The 22,294-nt window shown below is 44.1% G+C and overlaps 1 protein-coding gene across 2 annotated transcripts in view; it reads left to right on the forward strand.

Annotated features, from left to right (window-relative positions):
- Window positions 1-22,294, forward strand: part of SMCHD1 (structural maintenance of chromosomes flexible hinge domain containing 1) — a 735,404-nt gene that overhangs the window by 681,118 nt on the left and 31,992 nt on the right. The window contains exons 45-46 of one of the 2 annotated variants that reach the window (XM_030213010.1): window positions 51-222; window positions 13,913-14,071. In XM_030213010.1, the coding sequence (XP_030068870.1) occupies window positions 51-222; window positions 13,913-14,071 (331 nt within the window). Of the gene's footprint in view, window positions 1-50; window positions 223-13,912; window positions 14,072-22,294 lie in introns of those variants that run through there. The other variant, XM_030213015.1, reaches the window with a different exon arrangement.

Here is a 22,294-nt window from a genome sequence, read left to right on the forward strand (position 1 = left end):
TGTTCATATTAGTCATCTAATGTTCAAGTATGTAATGTTTATCTGTCCAGGTTGTAAAGGTCACTTATTGTCCCACCCTGCTGACGAGGGAAGGAGACAGGATTCGAAACAATGGAAAATTTGGAGGCCACCAGAACAAAGCGCCGCCATTGGACAAACTCAGAGGGATGGTGTTTGGAGCACCTCTGCCAAAATCGTACAATAATATTTGTGCACAGATAGGTGAGTTCCTTAAGCATGAGTCACAGAAAGCAAAATTGCTTACCTGTAACAGATGTTCTCTGTAGGCAGCAGGATTAATCAGATCCACAAGTGGGTGATATCACCACACAGGACTGGGACAAAACAACCTTACCAGAGCTCATAACTAGTGTAAAATACAGAGCATGCATGACCTTTCTCATTCACAGTGGTCTCCTTAATCCCTTTGGTTAGTTCCATAACTCAAGGAGTATACCACAGCTCTTAAAGAAGCGGGAAGAACTGTGTTTCTGATTAAGCCTGCTGTCTGCTAAGAACATCTGTTACAGGTAAGCAACTTTGCTTTCTTTGTTGACAATCAGGATGTAATGAGTCACACAAGTGGGTGATTCCCAAGCTCAAGGCTGTTTCAGTTTTTAGATAACTTCTTCAGTGGTGAGGAGCAGCCTAGTCAGATGATGATAATGATGTGAGAATGGCATAGATTGCAAAGACATGTTAGTACTGCTTGATCAAATGCACTGCGTGTGACTGAACACTGATCCAAGTGGTAGCGTGGTGAAGGTATTCAGGGCCAGATGCACTAAACTTAACGAGCAAGTAGTAAACCCTGGCAAACACTAAACTGATTTTTTTTTTTTTTTTTTTTACTCGTTCCAAAAGTACAGAGACTAGGGGACACTCAGAGAAGTTACATGGAAATACTTTTAAAATAAATAGGAGGAAATATTTTTTCACTCAACAAATAGTTAAGCTCTGGAACTCTTTGCCGGAGGATGTGGTAACAGCAGTTAGCATACCTGGGTTTAAAAAAGGTTGGACAAATTCCTGGAGAAAAAGTCCACAGTCTGCTATTGAGGCAAACATGGGAAGCAACTGCTTGTCCTGGGATTTGTAGTATGGAGTGTTGCTATGATTTGGGTTTCTGCTAGGTATTTCTGACCTGTCTTGGTCACTGTTTGGAAAAGAGGTTACTTGGCTAGTTGTATGATTATCTCCCATTTGGTGAGATGTCATATGTGTGTGCTCGATGCAAGGAGCTCCTAGCTCTCAGAGAACGAATCCGTTCTCTTGAGGCTAGAGTAGCACACTTGGAAGAGCTGAGGGAGACAGAGATTTACGTAGAGGAAGCCTAGAGAGAAATTGTAGAGACGCCCCACCTCCAATCTGACAGCCCCTGTGCTGCCTTGGAGGAGGGAGGCCTCCTAAATGAACAGCATCACCCTGGTGAGGCTGGAAGTAATCCTGTAGACAGGACCAGCACACCAGGGAATGCAATATCCTCTCGCACCGAGGATGTGTCTCCAGGAGCTACTGCCCAGATGGGAAGGGTTTGGACAGCTGTTGTATTGGGTGATTCAATTATTAGGCATGTAGATAGCTGGGTGGCTGGTGGAAGTGAGGATCGCCTGGTGCGAAGGTGGCGGACCTCACGCGTCACCTAGATAGGATTTTAGATAGTGCTGGGGAGGATCCGGCTGTCTTGGTACATGTGGTACCAATGACATAGGAAAATGTGGGCGAGGGGTTCTGAAAGCCAAAATTAAGCTCTTAGATAGAAAGCTCAAATCCAGAACCTCTAGGGTAGCATTTTCTGAAGTGCTACCCATTCCACGTGCAGAGCCCAAGAGACAAGCAGAGCTCCGGAGTCTCAATGCATGGATGAGACGATGGTACAGGGAGGAGGGTTTTAGATTTGTTAGGAACTGGGCAACATTCTGGGGAATGGGGAACCTATTCCGAAAGGATGGGCTCACCTTAACCAGGGTGGGACCAGGCTGCTGGCATCAGCGTTTAAAAAGGAGCTAGAGCAGCTTTTAAATTAGAGATATCACAAAACAGGGAAGATAGGGTATCCCGATAGTGAGGTTGCAAAAGGGACCGTAGTAGATCAGGTGTCCTTAAATAAAAATCAGACAAAAGATAGCAATTTAATACAGTCAAGTACTGAACATGATGTAAATAGGAACAGCAAACATAGTTTGAAATGTCTATATGCAAATGCGAGAAGCCTAAGAAATAAGATGGGAGAGTTAGAATATATTGCACTAAATGAAAAATTAGATCTAATAGGAATCTCTGAGACCTGGTGGAAGGAGGATAATCAGTGGGACACTGTCATACCGGGGTACAAATTATATCGTAGTGATAGGGTGGATCGAATTGGTGGAGGGGGTAGCATTGTATGTTAAGGAAGGCCTTGAATCAAATAGATTGAAAATTCTACAGGAAACAAAACACATTTTGGAATCTCTTTGGATTGAAATTCCACATTGTCTATCATTTTTAGCTATAAGCTATAAAGTTTTACTGAAGGTATGCTGCATTATTTCCCATCCCCCATCTCTCTTTTCCTATCAGCCACATGAAGGAATTTCTGTCTGGTCATGCTCTGATGGGTCCTCCCTTGCTAAGGCAACTCAGTTACCTGGTACAATTAGTTACAACTGTAATTTACTGAAAAAAGGTATGGCAAGGACATCAATTGCAAGCTTCCAGCACATATGAAAGTCCCAATTACAAGTCTCCAGCCCATATGCAGCACCTATGATTGGACCAGGTATAAAACCATGCTGCAGACAAAGCAACTCTGTCCAATGGCCTATGGTTTTTCCTGAAGGGGTTTGCTTCCCTCCCCCCCCCCCACCCCCTTCGTAGAAACTAATTCTCTATATCTAAGATTCTTTCATTCTTTATCTGCTTTCTCTCTGTTCTTTGACCTTTGTCTGAGGAACAAACTCTTCTTCCTTCTTTTTCTCTTCTTTATATAATTAGTCTAATTACTTATAATTACCAGAGGTACTGATGTTAGATTTTGTAAGTTTGTTATAACTTGAAACTGTTGTCTGATGTTGTGCTGGTGGGTGAGTAATTAAAAGACTTCTCTCTCTGATTCCTGTACAACTTTTTTCTGTAATATTTTATAAAATTCGTAAGTTGTTTAGTGAATGGCATCCAAACGCAGCCTAGAACAATTTATGTGTAAATGGGAAAAAGATAGTGATAGGAGTTTACTACCATCCACCTGGCCAGGATGAGCAGACGGATGTAAAAATGTTATCGGAAATTAGGGAGGCTAACAAATTGGGCAACACGATAATAATGAAAGATTTCAATTACCCCAATATTGACTGGGCAAATGTATCATTGGGGCATGCTAGGGAGGTAAAATTCTTTGATGAAATCAAGGATTGCTTTATGGAGCAGCTGGTACAGGAACCGACAAGAGAAGGAAAAATTCTAGATCTAGTCATTAGTGGAGCGCATGATCTGGTGCGGGAGGTAATGGTGATGAGGCTGCTTGATAACAAATATGATCAGATTTGATATTTGCTTTGGAGTAAGTATACACAGGATATTCAATACGTTAACATTTAACTTTCAAAAAGGAGACTATGATAAAATGAGAAGAACGGTGAAAAGAAAACTTAGAGGAGCGACTGCGAAGGTCAATTTACATCAGGCGTGGATGCTGTCAAAAATACCATCCTGGAAGCCCAGGCCAAATATATTCCGTGTATTAAAAATGGAGGGAGGAGGAAGTGACGTCACCGTCCATGATGGCCGCCTAACTCAGGAGCTCCCGCTCGTTACGCCCGATAAAAGCTAAATTCATCGGCCAACGGCGCTAATAGAGACGCGCAGTGGGCAGACGTGAACCCCCCAGCGATCCTCGCCATGAGCAAAGCAATTCCAACGCGGAATAAAGAAGCGGAGCAGGCAGCGAGTGGCGGGCCCGGTAAAACGCCAAAGCGCCACGAGTCCCGGACACGAGCCTCGCAGTCTGATTCAGATTCTGCACTTTCCTTGTCAGAATCGAGGCAGCCCCCGGCGAAAAAAGGTATATCAAAAGAGCTTCGCCAATTTTTAACTAGCATTCAAGAAGATATTAAAACATCCAAGGAGGAAATCCTGGACCGGATGGAGGTGATAAGTACAGACCTCCGGGAGCTGGGAGGCAGGGTCGAGGACGCCGAAATAAAGATTGAAGAGCAGGCTGAATCACTACAGCAACACGAAAACCAAATCCAAGCGCTGGAGTTAAAAAAATGCAGAACTGGCTTATAAATTGGACGATATTGAAAACAGAGGTAGGAGAAACAATCTCCGGTTTCGAGGGGTTCCAGAGAGCGGAGACACTGAGGACGTCCCACGGATAGTACAAACATGCGCTTCATTGCTGGGACCGGAGGCGGAGGTGGTGACCATTGAACTAGATAGAGCACACAGAGCTCTTGGTCCGCGGCAAGAGCGCAGGCCACGGGACATCATCGCCAGGTTTCATAAATATGAGGTTAAAGAACAGATTATAACCCAGGCCAGGAAAATGCAGGACTTGGAATATGGTGGAGCCAAGATCACAGTGTACCAGGACCTATCTCAATACACTTTGCAGCAGAGACGCCAAATGAAACCGGCATTGGAGGTGCTGATTAAACAACATACTCCATATAGATGGGGATTCCCGTTTTCACTGAATTTTGAACTGAAGGGAACCAAATACAGGGTTCAGCAACTAGCCGAGGCCTGGGAGATCTTGCACGCGGCAGGGCATGTGTCTACGAGAGCACCTCCAGGAGCTTTGACACCAGCGACGAAAGAAAAACTACAGAAATGGCAACGGATCCCTGATTCTACCAAGCGGAGTAAGGCGAAAAGAAAAGTCACGACTGCTGAGACCTGAACAACATCGGAGGGCATCAAAGTTGAATGTTGATGCAAGTAGCTCTGACGTGATCCAGGGGAGTCCTGGGCAAACTGTGATATAAGTTTAACTTGCGAATTAGAGAAGTTATAATTGACTTGTGAGCTTTGACTCTTGCATGTAATGTTAGCACTGTAATTTACAGGGAAGATAGAGGAAGTTGGAGTAGAAGGAATGTGGGGAAAAGGCGGAGGGATTGGAAGAGGAGGGGAATAGGTATGTGTGTGGTAAGAGGCAGGTAGAGATGTGAATGATGCTGTGGTAAAAAAAATATATATATATATGTAGTTAAGGATGGGGTAGAAGTGTGAGTTATGATCTGTAAGGGGGAAAGTAAAAACAAAATGCAGGTGATAGAATAAGGGTGTAGGGGGCGGGGGGACGGTAGGGTTGGGCTTTCGGGGTATTGGTGGGTCACTACCTTCTATCCCACTCAGGGGATATGAATCCTCTGGCTGGTGTTAATGGTGGGGGACAAGGGGGGAGGGAGATCACATTAAGAACAGGTGGAAGTTCCTACCACTGCAGGGGATTGGTTGCATGTGCTTCATACAGGGCAGATTTGATTGCATACCCAGACATGAGTGTTGACTTAAAAATTATATCTTATAATGTCAAAGGCTTGAATATGCCTCAAAAAAGGCAGAAGTTTTTCAAAGAAATGTCACAATTAAACCCACATATAGTGTTTGTGCAGGAGACACACCTCCGCAGGGTGCATGAAAGACTCCTTTCCCACTCTAGCTATCCTAAAGTATTCTTTGCCTCATCCTCTGAGGGCTCCAAAAAACGTGGTGTGGCAGTGCTGTTTCACTCGTCGTTAGCAGTTCAAGTAATGCAGATCAAACGTGATCCAGGTGGCCGTTTTTTGTTTTTACATATAATCATAGACCAGGTTGATTTGACCCTGGCGACCATTTATGCTCCAAATGATCATCAGGATCAATTTTTTGCTAAAATAAAGAATGCCCTTGCTACATTTGCTAAGAGTTCAATAATCCTGTGAGGAGATTTTAATGCCGTGGTGAACCCAGCGTTGGATAGATCGGGCACTGCTCAGCAGAGGGAGACTAGGGAATCTCTGGCTCTGGGATCCCTGGTGCACTCTCTGGGAACGCTGGATGTGTGGAGGCTGAATCATGAGAGGGAGCGGGATTACACTTACTACTCGCCAGTTCATGCGTCCTATTCCCGCATTGATTGCATTTTTCTTGACACAACATTGGTTGAGGGAGGCCCGAGGGCAGGCATAGGTAGTATGACAATATCGGATCATGCACCGGTATGGGCGGTGTTGCCATGCTTTCAGGCTGAGCTTAAGGACAAAAGATGGGCATTAAACACGAGTGTATTGCAAGACTTGGAGGTGGTTGAGGGTTGTAGGAAAACGTTGAAGGAATACTTGGAGTTCAACGTGGACTCCGGGCCGCCACTTCGAATAGTCTGGGATGCTATGAAGGCAGTCTCAAGGGGCTTCTTTTTGCAAATAGCTAGTAAATGTGCAAAGGCGAGGCGGATACAGCTGGCGAAGTGCCTCGAGAACATTAGACATCTGGAACAGTTACATAAGACTAGAGGCTCCCCAACGGTTATGGAGGAGCTACGGGAAGCGAGAATGCAATTGGACTCCATCTATTCAGAACATCTAAGTATGCTACAGGCCCGTAGTCAAGCTAGCTCATATGAATTCACTAATAAGGCAGGCCGTATCCTTGCTATGAGGCTACGAAGGCAAAAGGCTGAGCGCGCTATCACCCATGTTCGGGACGGGAAGGGGGATATACTAACTACATCAGAGAATATACGTAGGCGCTTTGGGGAATTCTACCAAGCACTGTATAAACCAGAGATAAGCCCCTCGGAGGAAGCCATTACTGAATATTTAATGGGGAGCGAGTTACCATCTTTGACGTACCAGCAGCAAGCCTTGTTGGAAGAGCCGGTGACTCCAGTTGAAATTCAAAAAGCTATCCAAGGATTGCCTTCTTGTAAATCCTCGGGGCTGGATGGACTACCTAACGAATTCTGTAAGAAGTACGCGCCAGAACTGGCTCCTCTTCTAGCGGATCTGTTTAATCAGATTGGCAGGGGAGAACCCTTACCTTCGTCAATGTTAGAGGCATGGATAGCTGTCTTGCCCAAGCCGGATAAGGATCCCTTGGAGTGTGGGTCTTACCGCCCCATATCGGTGTTGAATGCTGATGTAAAAATTCTAGCTAAAGTGCTGGCTAATCGCCTGGCACCCTTGCTGCCGGCAATAATCCATCCGGATCAGGTAGGGTTTGTCTCATACAGGAAGGCCATGGACAATATGCGGCGAGTGGTGGATATAATGTATTTAGCTCAGCGAAATCAGAGGCCCTTGGGTCTTCTCAGCTTAGATGCTGAGGCCTTTGATAGGGTTCACTGGCCGTTTATGTATAAGATATTGGAAACATTTGGGATTGGGCCGCGCTTTTGTGGTTGGATTTGAGCCTTCTATGACTCCCCCAGGGCTTGTGTGAGAGTGAATGGGGGCAATTCTGATATGTTTACACTCTCTAGAGGAACGCGACAGGGTTGTCCCTTGTCCCCTATGTTGTTTGCTATGGTTATGGAGCCTTTCGCCTCTAGGGTGAGACTGAGTTGGGATGTCCCGGGAGTTAATGTGGCGGGGAGAGAACAAAAATTAGCTTTGTTTGCGGATGACGTTTTACTCTTTGTCACAAAACCTTTGATTGCTTTCCCGAACCTCCTGCGAATTATTAATGAGTACTCAGGGGTATCGGGTTTTAAAGTAAACATGACAAAATCGGAAGCTCTAAATGTAACTTTGCCCGAGGAGTTGGTGGAATCTTTAAAATCATCTTACGCTTTTCGGAGGGCCCCTAAGGGAATCCGTTACCTGGGAGTGAACTTAACGGCTAAACTCTCAAACCTTTTTACGGCAAATTATAAAGGCCTGGCTAGAGTTTTATCCGCGGACTTGGAAAGGTGGGGGGACTTGGAGCTATCCTGGTTTGGCAGAATAGCAACTGTCAAGATGAATGTACTGCCGCGTTTACTATATTTATTCCAAGTCCTCCCGATCATGATTCCCAGAAAATTCTTTACAACTTTGCAAGATCGTATAATACGCTTTATTTGGGCGGGGAAGAGGCCGCGTTTATCGCGCTCCTATCTTTATCAAGACAGGAAATGGGGGGGACTGGGGGTTTCCAATTTGGCCTGGTATTATCGAGCAGCCCAAGCTCACGCAGCAGTTGAATGGTTCCAGGATTATCCTGATAGGCAATGGGTTCATATTGAGCAGCAATCTGCAGGCCTGAGACCTCTTGGGACGATGGTGTGGCTTCCCAGATCATTTAGATCAATTGGGGAGGGAGCGTGCCCCTCCATTATGGTAACGCTCTCCCACTGGGACAGTCTTTTTTCACGAAAACAATGTGTGCTATCACGCTTATCACCGCTAGCCTATAATCCAATGTTTTACCCGGGGACTGAGAAGGGAGTATTTACTCGATGGTATGAAGAAGGGTTGAAAACATGGGGACAGCTGTTTGAGGGGGATGCATTGCTATCTTTTAGCGAGGCAGTGACCAGATTCCCAGGGTTGGAAAAGGATGAATTTGCTTATAGACAGGTGTCCCATTTTCTCACTAATAGGGCCATTCGGGAGGTGGTTACTAGAAAGAAATTTCCTATGGAAGCAGTCTGTGAGGATTCTGCAACGACGAGTGGGTTAATTTCCCGCTTATATAGATGTATTTGTTTGCAAACATCACGAAACACATTGCATAGAAGGAGCTGGCAGAGGGAGTTGGGCTTGGAGCTGACAGATGCTGAGTGGGAGAGGATTGAAAAGACGGCAGTGGGGGTGTCTACCCATGTACCATTTAAGGAAAACACCATAAAAGTTTTGTATAGGTGGTACTTGACATCGGATCGCCTCCAACGTATTTCCTGCATCGTCGGGCCTGTGTTGGAGAGGCTGTGGTGTCAAGGGCACCATGGGGCATATTTGGTGGACCTGTGTAAAGATTAGGGCCTTCTGGAAATCAATCCAGAATAGGTTACAAAAGTGGTTGGGATGCCCGATTCCTTGGAGCTCTGCCTTTTTTTTGTTTTCAGCCAAGGAGGGAAGCCTTACATACGAACAGCAGGTACTGACACGGTATGCAGCGAGTGCGGCAAGGATTGTAATAGCTTCCTGCTGGAAGTTGTCTAAAACTCCTCCAATAGTGAGATGGTACTATAAATTAAGGTATGTTTGTGAAATGGAGCGGCTCCTAGCTGAGCGTCGTAACCAGACACATAAATGGCAAAAAATCTGGGAACCTTTCCTCATTCATGCATACTGTACATAGTGGTGGTAACTGGAACTTGAGATGTGAGTTGTCTAGTTAAAGGGGGGGGGGGTAGCAGGGAGAGGGGGGTTGGAGTTTATAGGACCTGGAAGAAGGGGGGGGGATGTATATAAAAAACTGAAGTTATATCTTGTTGTCTTTTACTAATTGGAACAGTGACAAGAGGCATACTTTCTGGTGCCTTGGTTTATGTTCATGTAATTAATGACTTCATAGTGTTTCCTGTATGGTCTGTTTTAATTAATAATAAAGACTTCATGCAAATACAAAAAAAAATGGAGGGAGGAGGACCAAACGACAGCCGGCATGGCTGAAAAGTGAGGTGAAGGAAGCTATTTGAGCTAAAAGAAAATACTTCCGAAAATGGAAGATGGTACCGACTGAAAATAACAAAAAGCAGCTTAAGGAATGTCAAGTCAAATGCAAAGTGCCGATAAGGAAGGCAAAGAGGGACTTCGAAAAAAAGATTGTGTTAGAGGCAAACACACATAGTAAGAATATTTTTAGGTATATTAAAAGCAAGAAGCAGGCAAAAGAATCGGTTGGACCGTTAGATGACCGAGGGGTAAAAGGGGCGATCAGGGAAAACAAAGCCATAGCGGAGAGATTAAATGAATTCCTTGCTTCGGTCTTCACCGAGGAAGATTTGGGAGTGATACCTGTGCCAGAAATGGTATTCGAAGCTTATGAGTCAGAGAAACTGAATGAAATTTCTATAATCCTATAGCATGTAATGGGGCAATTTGATAAATTGAAAAGTAGCAAATCTCCTGGACTAGATGGTATTCATCCCAGAGTACTGATAGAACTGAAAATGAACTGGCAGAACTATTGTTAGTAATATGTAAATTATCTTTAAAATCAAGTGTGATACCAGAAGATTGGAGGATAGCCTATGTCACGCCGATATTTAAAAAAGGTTCCTGAGGGGGCCCGGGAAATTATAGACCGGTGAGCCTGACGTTGGTGCTGGGCAAAATGGTAGAGACTATTATAAAGAACAAAACTACGAAGCATATTCAAAAGCATGGATTAATGAGACAAAGCTAACATGGATTTAGTGAAAGGAAATCTTGCCTCACTAATCTATTACATTTCTTTGAAGGGATGAACAAACCTGTGGATAAAGGCGAGCTGGTTGATATTGTGTATCTGGATTTTCAAAAGGCGTTTGGCAAAGTGCCTCATGAAACACTCCAGAGGAAATTGGAGAATCATAGGATAGGAAGTGGTGTCCTATTGTGAATTAAAAACTGGTTAAAGGATAGAAAACAGAGAGTAGGGTTAAATGGTCAGTATTCTCAATGGAGAAGGGTAGATAGTGGGGTTCCTCAGGGGTCTGTGCTGGGACTGCTGCTTTGTAACATATTTATAAATGATTTAGAGATGGGAGTAACTAGTGAGGTAATTAAATTTGCTGAGGACACAAAGTTATTGAAAGTTGTTAAATAGCGAGAAGATTGTGAAAAATTACAAGAGGACCTTACGAGACTGAGAAACTAGGCGTCTAAATGGCAGATGACGTTTAATGTGAGGAAGTGCAAAGTGATGCCTGTGGGAAAGAGGAACCTGAACTATAGCTATGTAATGCAAGGTTCCACGTTAGGAGTCACCAGTCAAGAATGGGATCTCGGTGTCGTTGTTGATGATACATTGAAATGCTCTGCTCAGTGTGCAGTGGCGGCTAAGAAAACAAGTAGAATGTTAGGTATTAGTAGGAAAGGAATTGAAAAAAAATTGAGGACGTTATAATGCCTTTGTATCAGTCCATGGTGGAACTGCACCTCGAATATTATGTTCAATTCTGGTCACCACATCTCAAAAAAGATATAGTGGAATTAAAAAAGGTACAGAGAAGGGCGATGAAGATGATAAAGGAGATGGGACGACTTCCTTATGAGGAAAGGCTGAAGAGTCTAGGGCTCTTCAGCTTGGAGAATAGATGGCTGAGGGGAGATATGATAGAGGTGTATAAAATAATGAGTGGAGTGGAACAGGTAGACATGAATCGTTTGTTTACTCTTTCCAAAAATACTAGGACTAGGGGGCATGCGATGAAGCTACAAAGTAGTAAATTTAATACGATTCGTAGAAACTTTTTCTTCACTCAATGTGTAATTAAACTCTGGAATTCGTTGCCAGAGAATGTGGTAAAGGTGGTTAGCTTAGCGGGGTTTTAAAAGGGTCTGGACGGCTTCCTAAAGGAAAAGTCCATATACCATTATTAAATTAACTGGAAAATCCACTGCTTATTTCTGGGATAAGCATCATAAAATGTATTGCGCTTTTCTGGGATCTTGCCAGGTATTTGTGACCTGGATTGGCCTCTGTTGGAAACAGGATACTGGGCTTAATTTACCTTTGGTCTGTCCCAGTGTGGCAATACTTGTGTACTTATGACATTGGTCTGACCTAGTATGGGTACTCTTATGTTCTTATGTAAAAAATAAAATAAAATAAAGCTTCTAAAATGCAACTACATACCTTAACACTTGTTCAGCAGGCTTGAAGCCCCCTGTGGCAATTGCCCTGGTTGCACTTACCTAATGCCTATCATTGTTAGAAATGTAATAGTTAATATTACCTCTACACATCTGTGAATGTCACATTTATGTGTTTCAGAATCCCTGTGTGTGCATTCCTGTGTGGATGGTACATAGTGCATAGGTCTAAGATAAATGTATTGGTATGCACTCTGGAAATAATAAACAACACGTCCAGGCATCTATCTTAAGTTCACCCTCTGCATAAGTACTGATAGATCAGAAACCACATAACTATAATAAAACAAATGAATTTATATAAATAAAGAATAAAACTGTTTACAAGAGTAAAGACAGGAATAATTATAAAATAACAGACATGTATAAATAACTTGCTCAGAAGCAGAATAAAAGTAGAATTATAGCTCTTTAAATTTCAAAACGATCTCTGTCAGATATTGGAATAAACACTCCCTGTTGGCATGCAGCCTACTGTTACCCAGAGGACAGTGATTACTGTTACGTCCCTCACCTGTATGACGCTCCTCCCGGCTAGTACGAGGATCGGTCTTGGGAAGGTCTGTTACGGTTTCCTAAGTCTGGCAGCCGTCATCCGACTTAGAGCAATGGTACAGCCATCTTGGATAGATCATATCCCAGGAAGCCATCTTGGACTAACGAGGACAGGAAGGAAGCCCATATTTGGTCCTTAGAGCTCTGCTGATGGGGGCAGCCATCTTGGTTCAGCTGCACATGCTTTAGCCTAATTCCTCCTCTACTTAAGGCACTGCCTCCAGCCCTTCAGTGCTTCGGCTTCTGCTGCGCAGAGGTTGTGGTCTGCATCTGTGTTCCTTACCTGATTCCTGAGTTTCCTGCGTTTCGACCTTGGCTTGATTCCTGACCATGCGTTGTGTTGCTCCCTGCCTTTTGACCCTGGATTGTGTTTGGACCATTCTCAGCTCTACTGTTTTACTGGCTCTTGGACTGTGTCTGTTGGCTACCTGTCTGGTCGGTGGTCCTGCAACCCCGCCGGTTCAGGAAGTCCTGCCGGCTGCTTGAACCCAGGGGCTCAACTCCTGGAGAATAGTGGCAAAAGTGCAGGTGAAGCTAGGGGTTGTCTGGCTGCCTGACCGAGTGCGGTGCACTCCATCTTCACCGTGCTCAGTCGGGGCACAAGGGCTCACATCCCCAGTCATAACAATTACAGAGTTTGTCTCATACAACCTGAACAGCTGTGTGAGTCTCCCCTCTGGAACAGCTGCAGGTGTCCCAGTACTGGCTGGTTGATATGATGAAGAACTCAGATGATAAGATTAGATTAGCAAATAGTCTCTTGACAGGGTGGACGTTCTTATATATCAACAAGATAACAGCAATGTCTCTAGATGACTTCATGATCACTGATTGGCTGTGTCCATTATGTTATGGCTTGAAAAACCACAAGAATGTCTTTTCACATCACTCTGGATCATAGGAGCCAACTTTTCAAAATTATTGGGGGTGCTAAGCTCAATGGAAATAACCCCTCCCTGGACACCTACAAGGAATTTTCTCAATATTGGGGGTGCTCAAGCACCCACAGAGTCGGCTCCAATGCTCTGGATGCTTTCCTGGAACTCAGGGTTCCAAACAGTCTTGAGGGTCAATGTGACAGAGAGCTGTATGCATTTCATTGTCTTACCTTAGTCAATTTGCAACATTAATAGGGTCACAGGTATCTCTTTATTAGGCTTACCTGGGCATGGTTTAAGCATAGCCAGGGTCTTTGCTTTCTCTGAATGTAAAGTACTGTATCTGTGCTCTGGAAAGATTGCTTCACAGGCAGAGTATGGACAACCTCTGCAATACACTAGTTTTAGTGGCAGGGGTCTTACTCCTACAATTCCATCTCCTATCTCACTTTCCACCGTGGTGTAGAACATGGTAGGCCAGCCTACTGAACATGAAGTGCCATCCTGGGAGGAAATTATACCACTTTTAGATCTGGACTTGGTAGCGTGCAGCCCTGGTCTTGGAGCACATTACAGGTCACTGATTCTGCCTATCATTTTTGATGAGCTTGTTCCATTAATTTAATAGACACATAGCATTCCTTGTTATATTTTCAGTCTATGATCTTGCTTTCCTATCTACCTTTCAGTTGATTCATTTATTACTTTTATTTTTATTTAATACAGAACATCTTCAGCAGTATCGCTCAGCAGCTATCAAAGCCAATGAAGTGAAACAGGAACTTGATCTACGTTTAGAGAGCCTTAGTACTCCAGAGATGATGAAGAAGAAGCATGAACTGGATGAACAGGAGAGAAATCTTAAACTAATAGAGCAAAAACTAGGTATGTTTTATTGGCTTCCTACCAATACTCATTGAAATAGCTAAGGAAAACATCAGTTAATGGACACTATTTTCAACTAAATCCTATTCAAAAAGTAATGACAAAGCAAAGATGAACGATCTTATAGATTATATCAGGGGCGTAGCCAGACTTCGGCGGGAGGGGTTTCCAGAGCCCGAAGTGAGGGGGCACATTTTAGCCCTCCTAGCGCACCAACCCCCCCCCCCCCCCCCGCCATTGCTTGACACCCCGCCACCACCAACGTTGCCCCCCCCCTGCCGACAACCCTCTCAACCCCCACTCCCGCCACCAACCTGCCATCGCCTACCTTTGCTGGCGGGGGACCACAACCCCTGCCAGTCGAGGTCCTCTTCTTCTCACAAAAGGCTTCCTTCTGTTTCTGACGTCCTGATCTGCAAGGCTTCGTTCTGTGATGACGTCCTGCACATTGTACATGAAGAGAAGAAGAGGACCTCGGCTGGCGGGGTTTGGGGTCCCCCGCCAGCAAAGGTAGGCGACGGCAGGTTGGCGGCGGGAGGGGGGGGGTTGAGAGGGTCGTCGGCAGGGGGTCTAGGGCCATATCTACAGGGGCCCAGGCCCCCCTGGCCCCGTGTAGCTACGCCACTGGATTATATATGTGTAGATTGTATGTGGGTATTTGGATATGTACTGTATACATATACCTATGTGTTAAACTTACAAGAGAGATTTTAATGTTCTCTAAGGATAAACAAGATGGCAAGTCCTCATTAGATGATGGATCCTGCTCAGGAAAAGATTCTTCAGGGTGGTACATGTTCTCGAAGATTTTAACCAACATTTCCACACATATGCAGGTGTGCAGGACCTTGGTTTAGTTTTTCTGTACAGCCATTAAGATATCATATTGTTCTTTCACTTACAAATATTTTTGTGCCTTTTTGTTAAGTTTGGATCTAGTATCCTCTTTAGTTCTCTTAGTTAGGATTTTTGGTCATTGTTTGAGCTTTCTTCTTTTTCTATAAACATCTTTAGTTACTTTTTTTTTTTGGTATTTAAGTCGAACAAGCTGTCTTTTTCTTAGAATCAAGTCATTTGATTCTGCTGTGGCTATATATTTTCACAATACAGTCCAGAAAAAAGCTCCCCATGAGTTTATACAGTTCCTGTTTCAAGTGCCTGGAGCCTGATCACATGTCGTTTAGTTATTAGATATGAGAACAAAGGGAGGCTCTTTGGTTAATCTGATTCTTACCCGGCATCATTGGCATCAGGACATTAGTCCAGAAAGGTCCAGGAGCTGCACGGGATGCCAGGAATGCATCAACATCGAGGGTCAGTGATCTCTCATGATGTTGAGCATTGATGGAGGCCAACAGAAAAAAACTTTGGATTCAGCTTCATCCTTATCAACACCAAGACAATGATGTCAAGCGAAGGCACAGAAGTATCAACATTGATCCTTGTTGGAGCACAGTGTTGAGATCCTGGAGGTACTGGCAGCCACCATTTCCTCAAAGCACCCATGAACAAAGGAAAACTTGCACTCAAACTGAACTAGATAGGAGGAACAATGAGAGGCTTGTACAACACTATGCTTAGTTATTCGCTAATTGGTATTCTGTAAGAGGTCATTTACATGCATAAATGACAAAAATACCACCATTTATGCACATTCTTGTCACCTAAAACTTGGTACTTCCTTATAGAATTACCCTTAAGAGGTGCAAAGGAAAAGAAACATGGTCAGATTGGCCTTTGATGCTTTCAAGATGGCAAAGAGAGTTTTTGAATGGCTGCTGAATTCAGAGACTCACCTGGCCATGGCTTCAGACCTCCATTGTGATATTCTAGACACTGATGTGGCAATCTGTGTAGAGAATCTCTTTGGAGGTAGGGTCAAAAAGGCATATTTTATTAAAGAGCATTGTACAACAATTAAACCCCTCTCCTTGACCTCCTCCAACCCACCACTCTCTTTTTCTAAAAGGTTGGGGAGGACAGGCAAAGGAGAACTTACCACACTCAAATAATTAGAAATCCTGTTCCCCTATTCACAACCAACACACACACACAATTTTTTTCCTCTTATCCTACATAGAAGAGAACCCAAAATTCCCAACCTGCTTCACAGACAAATCTTGGTATGGGGTTTTGACTGTCTCAATGAGAATATAACCAGGGTTCCAAAATTTGTGCTAAATGGTTTTCCTGGACACTTTGATCCCTTCAAAAAGGATATACCCATACAGAGGTGCATCCTAGTTACTGGAAATATTTCGGATTTGTGGTGGGGAACCATCACTACCAGTGTGTCCTGCTTAAGCCTAATATCCACTCCGTGTATGTTCACAAAGAGGATAATTTAATAACAGGATGCCTAGGTTAATAGGGAAGGAAGGTACCTATTTTTTGCCTGTTTTATAAAGGAACATAGCTGTTTATCATTACAAACTTCTAGCACAGATCTTGCAGAAACAGCATCTAGATTGTGGACAGTGACATTTACACAAGCTCAGAAGCAGCTCAAAATGTTAATGCGTGCAACGCCATTTGAGGTAAGTTGTGGATGTGTTAACATGTTTTAGTGCAAACATGCCAAGCTGTGAAATGTTTTACGGTACTGGGGCTGTATGTGTAAGTAAAATCAACATATCTCTGCTGCCTCCCCCCTCACCCCCCAAGATGTGAAGAAATGTATAAGCATGGATCTCACAAAATTATGTCAGAATGTTCTGGATTTCTGTGATGCAGAAAGCACTCCATATGGGTAGAAACGTGCATGTCCACCCCTGTATGTGTTCTAATTAGCATCTGCGATGTTCTCTCACTGTGGAAAGTGCCCATTTAGCACCTGCTTGGAAAAACATCTAGCAAGATACCAGCAGTGGCACTAAATGTGTAACACTATGTGTATAGCGCTATCCATGCAGTCTCCAGTTGCAGCAATAAATGTCTAGAGCCATGAATCACATAGAAGGACCTTCCCAGCAATGACCAGGGTAACCATGAGTCTGTTGGCCAGATCACACAATATGTACAATGCCCACTAGCGACCCCTCACTTGCTTGGGGAAAATGGAAACTAGGAGGAAGCGGAACTTTTCTGATACAGAGCAACCTCCTGGCAAGTCTCATTCTGAGGGATGTCTGACGGATGACCGCAACAGCAACCACAACACCCCATGCACTGCCCCGAGCGTACCACTTGGAGGCAGCATGAACCAGGAAGCATCATCCAGTAATGCACACAGCCCTGGCCAAATCAATGTCTACCATGTGCATCAGAAGGGTCAAGTGTTTGTAGGGGGTTTTACTTCTCTAGTGTTCCAAGCAACACTTGAGGCACACCGACAAAAAAAGGTTCGTTCTCTGGATAGCCCTGTATCTGCTCTTGTAGGCCTCGAGGTCTTGGGTGATGCCAAAGATTCTATAAAATATGAGAGGATGGCACCCACGTTATCACCCTATCAAATTGCTGCTGTTTCCTTGATATTATGTTAACTGGAGTTCATGTTTTATGATTGTACAACATCTTGATTAGAATTTTGTGATGCCAAGAAGAGGGTGTATCATTTTTTTTAAATAAATTATAGTGGAAGCTGCAGAGGTACACCTTGACTGATATGGGCCTGTGTGGAGCACACTTTCCTAAGCATTAGGAACCATATAGCAAGGCTAGCCCCTCCCTCCCCCCCCCCCCCCCCCCCCCCCCCCCCCACACACACACTCCCTATTGCATTGGGCAACAGTCTGGGGGCTCCTTGGTTACACAACACTGATCTGTCTCCTGATGGTTCATTACCTCAAAGAGAACAATGAAATCACACTCCCTATAAGAGGCTATATAGATAGACTCCAACAAGCTATACTGACACATGTAAGCACCTCTGACAGTCAAGGCAGGAATACAGGTACCGGGGAAGACACAGGGTGGACTCCAGTGGGTGGTGGGAAGGAATGGGATGAGGCACTGGAAAGTAGAAGGCCTAGGTCCTCAGAGCCAGGGTTGCATCCACCCCACATGCTGGTGACATTTACCATGCACCCTATTCCAGAGACTAACCACAGTTGCTTCCTCCCACAGAGCATGTGGCTGTGGATGAGCCTGAGCAGGAGGAGGCATCCCTGGAAAGCATGGGAGCTGTTTCACCCAGCCACCATCATTATCAAGCTCACCACACCCCACAGAAGCACCACAACCCCCGCTTGGATCCCCTCCACCCCTGTAGCTGGTGCCGGTGGCTGAGGAGGGCAGGGAGGATAGGGGTAGAGAGGGGTGGGGGTGGCATAGAGTCCCTGCCAGCCCTGAAGCTTGATCACCATCACAGCACACCAAGCATGGGAGCCATGAGGACATCAGATGCAAGGACCAGCCCACAGATCCTGCTGGTCTCTGCATGCCTCTAAAGCCCCCCTTAAACTAGTAACCCCCCACCTAGACACTCATGGCAATAGCTATGAGGCTCCTGAGCCACAGCGGATACATGAAGTCCAGCAGCAGTTCGCATCACTCCAGGAAGACTTGCAGGCAACCTTCATGCATATAATCTGTATCATGGGCCTCATGGTCACCACCATGGAGCGGATTCGGGGCAAGCTACATGCCCTCATATAAACCATAAGGCAGCTTGAAGCACATATCTTGGCTCCCCTATTCAAATCCCATACCCTTCTGCCTTAAGGATTAAAGTAGATCTGAGTGTGAACTTGCCAGGTGCCCCCAAAAGTATGCTGCCACTATGCAGACACCTCCTACTACTTCGCACATGTAAACCACTTTCTTTGATTTTTATTTATAATTTCAAAATTACAACCTCATCAAATAGAAGTGAGACAAAATATTGAAAAAAATAAAGAAAAATATATAAATAAGAGGAAAAAGAGAAATACCTCCATCCACAATAAAGAAGGGTTAGGCTACAAACCTATGATTGAAAAGAAAATAACACTTTCTTCAATTTTTAACAGAAGGGTGGTATATCAAGTTAAATAACTACTAGAGGTCAGGAAGGCCAACAAGTATTTTGTAGGTAAAAATTACCATTTATTGTACACCTGTTTTGCATTTTGGACTCTATGACATTTTGACCTCAAGTGCCAAGTTGCTTTGTTATATGAGAAAAATACAAGATACTATTTTTGAGAATAAATTGTAGAAGTCTTCTCATTTCTATCCCTGAACCCTAGTCACACCCATGAGAGTAGCCATTATGAACTCCAGCAGCCATCCCAAATGACATTTGAACACATTATATAGGTGACCCTTCATGTAACAAGAAATATATAGATGTTTCTTCTCCCTTAGCATAGTCCCACAAACATTTATCCCCCCTTCCCCCCCCCCCCCCCCCCCAAACCCAAGGAAGCATGGACTTGACAAACCCATTTCCAACTTGGCTGCCTTCTTAAAAGGATTCCTAGTAAATGTTAGCCATCAAAGTGCTCAACACACAACCCACAACAATGTGGGTGATAAAGCTAAACTGGCCAGCCAATTGGTGGTGTGCACCAGTTGGCTGAGAACAGAATGCCTTGGCTCAAAACAGCCTACCATAATACCTATTTGTGGTAAGCACATGCATAACATTAAAATGTTTAGAAGCAGATTGTAAAATGGCAAGCATATGTGTTTAGCACCTTTAAATATTTGAACCTGCTGGCAATTTTAGAAACATCCACATCTTGATTATCGACATTGTCAACCTTCCCACCTAGATGTCCTTCTAACACATATTTAAATATGCAGCTTGCCATTTTACAGTCTCTGAGAGTTGTGGCTTAGGGACCATGCACATGGTTCCAAAGCTCGTCAATCCTCCTTGTCGAGGGTAAAGGCCAAAGCAAAAAAACTTGCATCTTGCAAATGAATGCATGGCTGCCCAGGAGGTGTAATCGAGATCATTTTGGCTTCTTGGACCATGAGATGATTTTCCACAGACTGCTGAGTGGAGATGGTGTCCATCTATCAAAAAAGGGAAGAAGTGTCTTCAGCAGCATACTGGCTAACCTACCAAAGAGGGCTTCATTGGGGCTGGGTGATCAAAGATCCCTGGAAAGTCCTCAGGTAAGTGAAATATTAAATACCTCTAAACAAATGGGGAAAAAGGGCAACATCTGGAAAATATTGATCTGGCATCCAGTGACCACCTGATGATGTGGTTCAATATTAAGACAGGCGTGGAGAGGGCTTTTTGAAAAGTGATGATTCCAGACTTCAAACACACTAACTTTGTTGAGATGGAGAAATACCTCAAGGAGTTGATAGCTGGATGGGAACACCAAGAAGTAGGAAAGCAGTGGGCAAAACTGAAAGGAGATATTTTAAGGGCACCAAACCTTTTTGTAAGCAAATTAAATAAAAGTAAGAGGGAAAAAAAGGTCACTCTGGTTCTCAAATGTAGTAGCTGAAAAGGTAAGGAAAAAGAGGTTATCCTTCATAACCTACTGGAGATTGCAGAAAGAGGAAAACAGGCAACAATATCTGGAAAAGTTAAGTAGTCAGGAAAGCAAAAATGCAAATGGAAGAAAAAATAGCCTATATGGTAAAATGGGGGATAAGATATTTTTTAGATATGTTAGTGGTAGGAGGAAGTGCAAAAGTGGCTTGCAAGGCTCAACGGTGAAGGAGAGGTATATGTAGAAGCTGATAAGGATAAAGTGGAATTGCTTAACAAATATTTCTGTTCTGTGTTCACAGATAATGAGCCAGGAGTAGGACCACAGAAGACAAATATGAATAGGAATGGAAGTGTGATAGACCTGAACAATTTTGGAGGATTCATTTCCTGAGGAGCTAGATAAACTAATGGTGGAAAAAATGATGGGGCCAGATGGCATATATATAAGGATACTGAAGGAACTTAGGAAAGTTTTGGCAGCTCCACTGTCTAACCTTTATAATGTTTCACTAAAGCACTGGTTCCCAAACCTGGTCCTGGAGGCACCCCAGCCTCTTTAATTCCTCCTTCCACTTTTGTGGAGAGGGACCACATCCAGCCTTCTCCAGTCCTCCAAGACCACTCCAGACTCTAGAGCAGTGATTCCCAAGCCAGGTCCTGGAGGTACCCCTGCCAGTGAGGTTTTCATGATATTCACAATGGATATTCATGAGAGATTTGCATGCAGTGGAGGTAGTCTGTGCAGATCTCTCTCATGAATATTCATTGTGGATATCCTGAAAACCTGACTGGCTGAGGTACCTCCAGGACCTGGTTTGGAAACCACTGCTGCAGAGTCTGGAGTGGTCCTGGAAGACTGGAGAAGGGTGGATGTGGTCCCTCTTCACAAAAGTGGAAGTAAGGAGGAAGATGGGAATTACAGGCCAGTTAGTCTGACCTCTGTTGTAAGTAAATAAATGGAAACTCTTCTGAAACTAAATAGTGAGGTTTCTGGAGCTCAGTAGATTGTAGTACCACAACAGCATGAGAGAGGCAGGCTTTGTCAAACAAATCTTATTTGACTGGGTGAGCAGAAAGTTGGATTAAGGGCGAGGGCTAGATGTGGTGTACTTAAGATTGTAGCATAGCCTTTGACACAGTTCCACAAAGATGATTTTTAAATACACTGAGTGTCCTTGGTTTGGGCCCTAAAGTAACTGACTGGGTTAGGAACTGGTTGAGTAGAAGGTGAGAGATATTACCATTGGTATGCCACAAGGTTCGGTTTTTGGTCTGATTGTTTTTAAGTTTTATAAGCAATTTTGCGGAAGGGCTGTCTGGTAAGGTTTGCCTCTCTGTTAACGATGCCAAAATCTGCAGTAGGGTAGACATGCCTGATGGTGTGAATAACATGAGGAGGGACCTAGAAAAGCTTGAAGAATGGTCTACTACTACTACTACTACTATTTAGCATTTATATAGCGCTACAAGGCATACGCAGCGCTGCACAAACATAGAAGAAAGACAGTCCCTGCTCAAAGAGCTTACAATCTAATAGACAACAAATAAATAAAGTAAGCAAATCAAATCAATTAATGTGAACGGGAAGGAAGAGAGGAGGTTAGGTGGGGGCGAGTGGTTACAAGTGGTTACGGGTCAAAAGCAATGTTAAAGAGGTGGGCTTTCAGTCTAGATTTAAAGGTGGCCAAGGATGGGGCAAGACGTAGGGGCTCAGGAAGTTTATTCCAGGCGTAGGGTGCAGCGAGACAGAAGGCGCGAAGTCTGGAGTTGGCAGTAGTGGAGAAGGGAACAGATAAGAAGGATTTATCCATGGAGCGGAGTGCACGGGAAGGGGTGTAGGGAAG

This window comes from Microcaecilia unicolor, chromosome 1, assembly GCF_901765095.1.
Source record: "Microcaecilia unicolor chromosome 1, aMicUni1.1, whole genome shotgun sequence".
NCBI classification, from domain to species: Eukaryota; Metazoa; Chordata; class Amphibia; order Gymnophiona; family Siphonopidae; genus Microcaecilia; species Microcaecilia unicolor.